Source organism: Sapajus apella, unplaced genomic scaffold (genome assembly GCF_009761245.1).
Source record: "Sapajus apella isolate SASKATOON/1434 unplaced genomic scaffold, GSC_monkey_1.0 scaffold21, whole genome shotgun sequence".
In the NCBI taxonomy this organism is placed as follows: Eukaryota; Metazoa; Chordata; class Mammalia; order Primates; family Cebidae; genus Sapajus; species Sapajus apella.
Window position 1 is genome coordinate 13,199,208 of NW_022436961.1, and position 9,534 is coordinate 13,208,741.

A 9,534-nucleotide genomic window follows, 5' to 3' on the forward strand; every position below is an offset into this window, starting at 1 on the left:
GGAAAAACCCCCACTGTTTTATAAAGAAAAACCCCAAAAATAATAAAAAGGATAGATTTTTTGAAAAAAAAAAAAAAAAAAAAAAAAAAAAGTCAAAGAGTTAACAGCACCGAAAAGAAACAGGGCCGTTTTCTACATTTCTAAAGTATCTCCATTTAAAATAATTAAATAAACCAACCTGGCAAATTCTTAACAATGTTCCACAATACTGGCACAATCGCCACTGGTTTTATAAGACAAGATCCCTAAATTGTTTGGAGGCTTAGATTTTTTCAGGGAAAAAAAAAAAAAAAAAAAAAAAGACGTGGCCAGGTAAGGTGGCTCATGCCTGTAATCCCAGCACTCTGGGGGGCTGAGGTGGGTGGATCACAAGGTCAGGAGATCAAGACTAGCCTGGCCAATATGGTGAAACTCCATCTCTACTAAAGATACAAACAAATTAGCTGGACATGGTGGCTCGTGCCTGTAGTCCCAGCTACTCAGGAGGCTGAGGCAGAAGAATTGCTTGAACCCGGGAGACAGAGGTTGCAGTGTTAAGCTAAGATCGCACCACTGTAATCCAGCCTGGTCAACAGAGCAAGATTCCGTCTCAAAAAAAAAAAAAAAAAAAAGATGTTACAGGTTTTTTTTTCTATTAAAGAAACTGTTCATTTAAGCAAATAAAGTGTATTTGCTCTCTGAAAGTGTAATAGTTCACTGAACGCTCTAGTCTGGTAGCATCCAGGTGACATGTGGCTGCTGTTAAGAATACGCTTACACCAGTCAAGCTGCAAGGGCACCATACCCAGGTAAAAGAACAGAGTAAAACGTTTGAGGAACTTAGTCAAGTTCATGTACGTAAAATGCTGGACTTGAGCTCTGGCAGGCTACAATGAGAAGATCTGACAGTGGTAACAGCTAACATGTATTGATAGCTTACTACTCAGTTCTCACATTCTCTTTCAAGAAACGTAGGAGATAGATACTACTATTTTGCATGTTATGAAAATTGTTCATTGCCATCCAATATCTCTTCTCCTCTTTTTCCTTGTAATAGAACCCTGATCTTATTAGGGGCTGCAATACAACCAGCTAAGACTGCATCTCCCAAACTCCCCTGCAGCTTGATGTGTCCATGAGATTGTCTTAGCCATAAGACACACAGAGAAGGGTCGTGGGGTGCTTTCAGGAAGGCTACTTAAAAGGAGCTGACTCATAGCTGGGACACATACTCTTTTGCTTCCACTCTTCCCCTTTCTCATCTAAGATGATGCTTGGTGCTCTAGCCATCACTTCCTGGCCTGCAGGGTTGGAGCTCCATGCTGGACAATCAACCGATCAGCACTTCATTACTTACCTCGAAACTTTTTATATGAGAGAATACACCTCTGCAGGTATAAGCCACCCCTACATGCAGCCGAACCTAATCCTGATATACACAACTATATAGATGGGAAAAAAATCAAGGTTAGAGAGGTTGAGTAATATGTCCAAAGTAACCCAGCCAGAAAGGAGCAAAGAGCAAACTAGCCCAAGTCTGCTGACTCCATGGCCCACGCTCTCCATGAAGCTCCACAAAGGCAGCACCTTTGTCTGCTGTGCTTACTGTCACGTTCCTAGCAGTAGCACAGTGCCTGGCACATCGCAGTGACACAACAGATCTCTCTCAAATCCATGAATGACTATTATACAGCCTCAGTAGTATTTCAGATAGGAGTTTAAACACAGCCTCCATCACACTATATTCTCTTAGAAATTTTAAACATATAGGAGAAAATACATTATTTTGTCAATAAAACCAGGACATCAGTGACATAAACATGGAAGACAGTATTTAACTGTAAAGCATTAAAATAGATTAAATCACATAAATTCTTGAGAAACAGTAAATAAACTATTTTCTTACCGATAGTTACATCTCCTCTGATCTCACTTTCTACACACACAACAGCTCCAGGAGCAATCTTCACACTGCAGCGAGAAAAAGGTAACACCAGGGGTAAGATTAAAAGTATTGTTGGAGAAGCTACCCTGACAGTGCAGTGAAAACAGGGTTAAAAAAAATGATAGAATGGGCCGGGCTTGGTGGCTCACGCCTGTAATCCTAGCACTTTGGGAGGCCAAGGTGAGCGGATTGCCTGAGCTCAGGAGTTCGAGACCAACCTGGGTGACGTGGTGAAACCCTGTCTCTAAAAAAAAAAAAACAGGAAAAAATGGAAAGTCAATGGTAAGAGGGTAAGGTTTTATTAGACCATAAATTTCTCAATTGGTATACTGTCCATCATCCCAAATCACATGTGCTATACTATTAAAATGCCTGAGAAGAGTTTTATATTGTTTCTTTTAATACTGGCATGTTTCCGAACAGCAAAAAGCTGAAAACAACCTAGATATTCATCAGTGGTAAGACTAGTTAATAAATTACGGCACACTATGGACTATTACACCGCCATGAAAAAGAATGAATAATCCCTTGTCAAGGTTTTGGAATGGCTGTGCACAGTGGCTCATACCTGTAATCCCAGCACTTGGGAAGCGAAGGAAGAAGTACTTAAGCCCAGGAATTCAAGACCAGCCTGGGCAACATAGTGAGACCTCATTTCTTAAAAAAAAAAAAAAAATTTTTTTTTTAAAATCTCCCAAAAATAAATTTAAAAAAAAAAAAAAAAAAAAAAAAAAAAAAAATCAAGTGAGAAAATGGACAGCATGTAATATGCCATTATTTTTGTAAAGACAGGGAGAAGAAAATATACATTCAAACTATTTAACAACCAGCAAGGTACATTAACTTAGAACTTTGAAATTTATAAATAATTCTATTTATTCTCATATATATATACACACGCACATATATAAAATAAACTTTTACCAAGTAATATAAATTGTAGTACAAATTGTTCAAAAGACTCTAATAATTTCCATATAATTGATGCTTTCCATATTGATGTTTTTAATACTCTGCTGTTACCTTTTGTTTGACAAAGCTTATGTAAACACTGACTCCAGCTGAACCATGAGCTGACATGAGGAACTGCATCAAATGACTTCTCCATTAAGGTGATAGTTATTAGAAAACTTCTTTTCATTAAGAAAAGAATTTTTCTAAATGGCAATGACATTCATGGTGTTAAATCTGCTCTCAGCTACTATGAAATAACACTACATTTTAGATATTTTGTCTTTGTAATTTTGTTTGGATTTGTCAAAATTTTCATTTCCAATTGTTCATTGCCAGTATATGAAATACAGTAGTTTTGGGCTGGGCACAGTGGCTTATACCTGCAATCCCAGCACTTTGGGATGCCGAGGTAGGCAGACCACTTGAGGTCAGGAGTTTGAGACCAACCAGCCTGGCCAACATGACAAAACCTAATCCCTACTAAAAATACAAAAATTAGCTGGACATGGTGCCGGACGCCTGTAATCCCAGCTGCTCAGGAAGCCGAGACAGGAGAATTGCTTGAACCTGGGAGGCAGAGATCGTGCCACTATATTGTAGCCTGGGTGACAGAGTAAGACTTCATCTCAAAAAAAGAAAAGAAAAGAAAAGAAAACTGTAAATGTTTGTGCAAGAATGCTTATGTAAAAATACTAAAACACAATTTTATCTATTCTATCTATTTTTAAATACCATATGCATATATCTAGGCAGAGACTGGTAAGCAACAAACTAAAAACCTCTTTTGCCCCACCAGGTTGGATATCACTGAATGAATAGAAGCACGAAAGTCATGAAGAGAAAGGGAGCAGGTAAGGCAGGGAGGAAAAGCAGGACCAGCCCATGAAAACAAGCTTGTACACTATGACAAGGCAAGCAGTCACTGAAGGATTCCCATTCCCAAGCCAACAACATCACCAACTGGTACGCAGATAATTGGCACTTGTATGAAGAAGTACTTGAACATCCAAGGATTGGTCCTGGAACCAATCTCCCACAGATACTGGATACTAAGGGATGCGACTGTACACACTTTGTGGTCCACAGGGCCTGTAACAAGGAATGGGAAGTACGTACCTTCGACATTGCCTAGAAACCAGATTTTTTTTTTTTTTTTAAGACGGGGTTTCACCATGTTAGTCAGGCTGGTCTTGAACTCCCGACCTCAGGTGATCCGCCTGCCTTGGCCTCCAAAGTGCTTGGATTACAGGCGTAAGCCACCACATCCGGCCTTGAAACCAGATTTTAATTAGATGTGTTTTATTAAATTTGTTTGGGGGGGGGGCGTCAAGGAGGCAGTTGGTCTAATCCTACAGAGATAATGCAGGCCTGAAATGCTGTATTAGTCCGTTTTCACACTGCTATAAATAACTTTCCTGAGAATGGGTAATTTATAAAGGAAAGAGTTTTCATTGACTCACAATTCCACATGACTGGGGAAGCCTCAGGAAACTTACAATCATGGCAGAAGATAAAGGGGAAGCAGGTACCTTCTTCACAAGGCAGCAGGACAGAGAGAGAGTGAGAGCACAGGAAAAACTACCATTTATAAAACCATCAGATCTTGTGAGAATTCACTCACTATCATGAGAACAGCATGGGGAAAACCACTCCCATAATCCAATCATACTTGGATTACAGGTCCCTCCCTCAACGGGTGGTGATTACAATTCAGGATGAGATTTGGGTGGGGACACAGAGCCAAACTATATCAAATACACTAGCAGCACATAGGAAAAGCTGCAGGTATGTCTAGGAAACAGAAACAAGACATGGCAACAAACACATTTAATAAAAATCTGGTTTCTAGGCAATGTTGAAGGTAGGTACTTCTCATTTCTTCTTACAGGCCCTATGGACCACAAAGTGTGTACAGCTGCATTCCTCAGTATCCAGTATCTGTGGGAGACTGGTTCCAGGACCAATCCTCAAATGTTCAAGTCTCTGATATAAAATGCTACAGTATTTGCATAAAACCTATATATATCCTCTCATACTTTGTCATCTGTAGACAATTTCTAATACCTAATACAATGTAGATGCTATGTAGTTATACTGTATTGTTTACGGACACAATTTTTTATCCTATTTTTGATCTGAGGTTGGTTGAATTCATGGATGTGAAACCTATGGATATGGAAAGCAAACTATATTTGCTTTCTTCTCTGTGCAGGGGAAATAAATTTGACTCCTATTTTAGTCTGTTCTCACGCTGCTAATAAAGACATACCTGAGACTGGGTAATTTATAAAGGAAAGAGGTTTAATTGACTCACAGTTCGGCATGCCTGGGGAGGCCTCAGGAAACCTACAATCATGGCAGAAAGGGAAGCAAACACATCCTTCTTCACATGGCGGCAGGAAGGAGAATGAGTGCCCAATGAAGGGGAAAGCCCTTTATAAAATCATTAGATCTCATGAGAACTAATTCATTATCATGAGAACAGGATGGGGAAATGGCCCCATAATTTAATTATCTCAACCTGGTCCCTCCCACGACACATGGGAATTATGGGAACTACAATTCAAGATGAGATTTGGGTTGGGACACAGTCAAATCATATCAACTACAGAGGGATGGGGGTGAGGCTCATGGAGTAAAATAAGGAAACTGGTGCCATCTTGTCCCCTTCCTGGGAAGGGACGATTCCAGATGGAGAGGGAAGCTCAAATTCCAGGGCTCAAAATCAGCTGCTTTGACTCAACTTCATTTATGCCAGAAAACCAACCAAAACAAGCCTGGGCCACATGGTGAAACCTCATCTCTACAAAAAATACAAAAATTAGCCAGGCATGGCGCCTGTACTCCCAGCTACTTAGGGGGCTGAGGTAGGAGGATCACTTGAGCCCAGACAGGAGGCAGAGGTTGCAGTGAGCCAAGATCATACACTGCATTCCAGCCTGGGTGATGGAGTGAAACCCTGCCTCAAAAAAGAAAGAAGAAAACAAAAAGAAAGCTAACCAAAAGTCAGGAGTTGGGGAGCAAGGTCAAAGCCTCTAGGTTTCTGATCTGGAAAACTAACAGCACCATATGAGAATAGCATATGGGAGGAGGGGTAGATTTCAGAGAGAGAAGTCAATTGACTAAATTTTAGATAAATTCAGTCTGAGGTATCTATGAAATAGTCACCAGATATGCCCAATAAGCAACTGAAAATACAGATTCTGAAGCTCATGAGAGAGTTCTAAAAATACAGCTCTGAGAGTCAGAAGGGTAAAGGTTCTTTCATTAACATGTCTCTCCACCATTTCTATGCCAGAATCTCCCCTCAAGTATTCCTTAATATACATGCAAAGTAAGATGAAAACTATTAGACAAAAACTATTTTTAAGATTGTACCAACTTCCCTAGAGGTGTGATGAACTATAAGAAGACACACACAATTTTTTCTTCCACAAATTAGAGTGGAGAAACCTTCGTACTGCAATGTATTTTTAAAGCTCTAAGAAAAAAATGTATCAAATAGAAAAAAACAAATGATTCCCGAGTCTATCTTCAAGAAATGGTTGTGAGAACAGATATCACTCCAGCATTTTCCATCATTTTGTCAGGCTCTGACTTTTTACAAGGTGTAAGTCAATGAAATCCTACTAGTGGTCCTTCTGGGTGATATAGCCTGTCAAGAGTCAGTCTAGGCCAGGTGCAGTGGCTCAGGCCTGTAATCTCAACACTTTGGGAGGCTGAGGTGGGCAGATCACTTGAGGTCAGGAGTTTGAGACAAGCCTGGACAACATAGTGAAACCCTGTCTCTACTAAAAATACAAAAATTAGCCGGGTGTGGTGGTGGGCGCCTGTAGTCCCAGCTACTCCAGAGGCTGAGGCAGGATGATTGCTTGAATCTGGGAGGCAGAGGTTGTAGTAAGCTGAGATCACATCACTGCACTCCAGCCTGGGCAACAGAGCAAGACTCCATTAAAAAAAAAAAAAAGGAACCAGGAATGGTGCAAAGATTTCACTGCATTCCAGCCTGAGTGACTCCATCTCAAAAAAAAAAAAAAAGTCAATCTGTTGAAATCACAGAAAATATGTAACCCTCTTACTGTATCAGAGGAGAAAGATTTTAGTAAGATTAGAACAAAGTAGAAGAAATAAAAATTTTAGTAAAAGCAGAAAATCACCTGGTCTAACCCTCTCATTTTATGGAAGAAGAAACTGAAATTCAGAAACTAGAAATTTCTTCGAGCAGAGTTCATTCCTGGGGCACTGCTGTCCTGAAATCAGTCATCTCTCTTCTAGTTGAAACTCTTCTGGAAACATCCTGTCACTCCAAATGTTTTTCCATAATAAATGAATGACACTGTCCTTGAATGTATCACCATCTATAAATGTCATTTCTCTGATACTTTTCATTTAAAGTGGGTTTTTGCGTTAAAATATGCAATTTTATTAAGCCCTGGTCAAATAAATTGGCCTCTATAAAATGTTTCTTGTTTTAGACCTTATTTCTCATTACAATTTTCCATTTTCTCAGCTTCCTTCTCATTATGAAAAGAGCATTATCTAACATTTAACTTGTCCTGGGCAATAGTGAGTAGGAGAGACTCACAAGCGCCCCCTGCCTTCAGTTTTACACCAAGGGAGAGATCCCAAGGGAGAGATCCCAGGTAATGCTTGCGTCACAATCAGCACACTTCTCAGTGGGGCAGGGAAGAATTAATTCATCACTAGGCCAACTAAAACGTGGTCCCAATATCTCTGCAAGGACCTCTCTGTATCTCGGAGTGGTGGGGACAGAGGGGAGCAGGCAGATGGGAGGGCAAGACTTAACCTCAGATCTGTTAAAGTAACAAATCAACAATACCTTCATCTTCACTGTAAATATTATCTACTGCACGTAATATTTATAGTCCATCTGTTCCTCTTTAGCTTACAAAAAAAGATTACAGATTATCTGCTTACGTGGAAGAAAAATCTAAATTTTAATTTACGGCACCAGAAACAATGAGTTTTCTTTGTCAAAAAGAGTCAGCAGAGGGAGCTCAACACTTCTGCTGTTCGAAAGGGCTTTACTTATGCACTTGGCTCATTCCAGCCACCAACAGCCACCAACAGCCCCAGCAATGAAAACTGCTAGAGAAGCAGCCACAATTCCCGTCCCCACATGTTTACAAAGGAGCTTGTCCACTCGACGCCTGGCAAAAAACGTCACAGTTCTAAGCTTATACACTGTTGGTGGGAATGTAAATTAGTTCATCTGTTGAAAATAGTAAGGTGACTTCTCAAAGGACTCAAGATAGAAGTACCATTGGACCCAGAAATCCATACAGAACTACCAATCCGAATGGAACTACCATTCGACCCAGGATCTACTCAAAGAAAATTAGCTGGGCATGGTGGCGCGTGCCTGTAATCCCAGCTACTCAGGAGGCTGAGGCAGGAGAATTGCCTGAACCCAGGAGGCGGAGGTTGCGGTGAGCCGAGATCGCGCCATTGCACTCCAGCATGCGTAACATGAGTGAAACTCCGTCTCAAAAAAAAAAAAAAAAAAAAGACAACTGCACTCCTATGATTATCACTGCACTATTCACAATACTAAAGTATGGAATCAACCTAAGTGTCCATCAACGGATGACTGGATAAAGGAAATATGCTGTATCTAGACTATGGAATACTACAGAGCCATAAAAAAGAAAGGAATCATGTCTTTTGCAACAACATGGATGAAACTGGAGGCCATTATCTTATGAAATAACTCAGAAAATCAAATGCGCATGTTCTCACTTTTTACCTGGGAGCTAAAATGAGTACACATGGACATAAAGAAGGAAATAACAGACACTGGGGACTCTAAAAGCGGCGAGGGTAGGAGGGGTGTGAAGGCCGAAAAATTACCCATCGGGTACCATGTTCACTATTTGGGTGATGCCCAAACTTCACCATTACACAGTATATCCATGCAACAAATCTGCGCATGTACTCTCTGCATCTTAATGTGTATGTGTTTGTGTGTGTGTGTGTGACCGTTCAAGGCCAGGCGTGGCCCCCACTTTTGACAGCGACCGTAAATCCCTTCACACACCCCGCCCTCCAAAGACAGGAAGGGCCTGGGGTGTGGCCAGCACTGGCGTGGGGGTCTCACAACACGCAGCAGAGAATCCAGCGCTAAACCGTGTGTACAGCCGCGCCAAGCATCGCAGATTATGCGGCAGAAGGGGCCTAGCTTCCCCCTGCGCCCCAGGAAAGGGCTGACGTCACCCTCCCCTCGCAGCCCCGCCGGGGTACCCCCTTCTGCGCAGGCGCGTGCGGAGAGGGACAGCAAGATGGGAACAAAATCCTTCCAGCCCGCGACTCCGCGTCCCCTCTCAGCCCTCCCAGCCCCCATTCCGTCGCCCCCTCCCTCAGCGCACACCAGGTCTGGGCTTGAGGTACATTCAACTCGAAGGGTCCAGGATGAGACACCCTCTGAGACGCCACCATTGGCGAGCAGAAACAGGTTCCACCCCTACGGAGAGGAGAGAAAGGGCTTTTCTCAGACAGCAGACCCACCTCTTTTGAGTCTTCTCCGCCATCGTACGGCCCCAATTGCAGCGGAGATCTACACCACCGCCTGGGTAGAGCGATAATTCCACATGCGATTGGAGAGCCTGGCAGAGTTGGGAGGGGGGTGGAGCCGGGGT

General features: G+C 41.9%; 1 protein-coding gene across 1 annotated transcript in view; it reads right to left on the bottom strand.

The window, feature by feature from the left end:
* The window catches only part of DCTN6 (dynactin subunit 6), a 30,440-nt gene extending 20,906 nt beyond the window's left edge, over nt 1-9,534 (bottom strand). Inside the window, exons 1-2 of the mRNA XM_032288304.1 lie at nt 9,404-9,534; nt 1,886-1,950 (exon numbers count right to left, since the gene is read on the bottom strand). Coding sequence (XP_032144195.1) covers nt 1,886-1,950; nt 9,404-9,426 — 88 coding nt within the window. The 5' untranslated portion in view covers nt 9,427-9,534. The remainder of the gene's footprint in view (nt 1-1,885; nt 1,951-9,403) is intronic.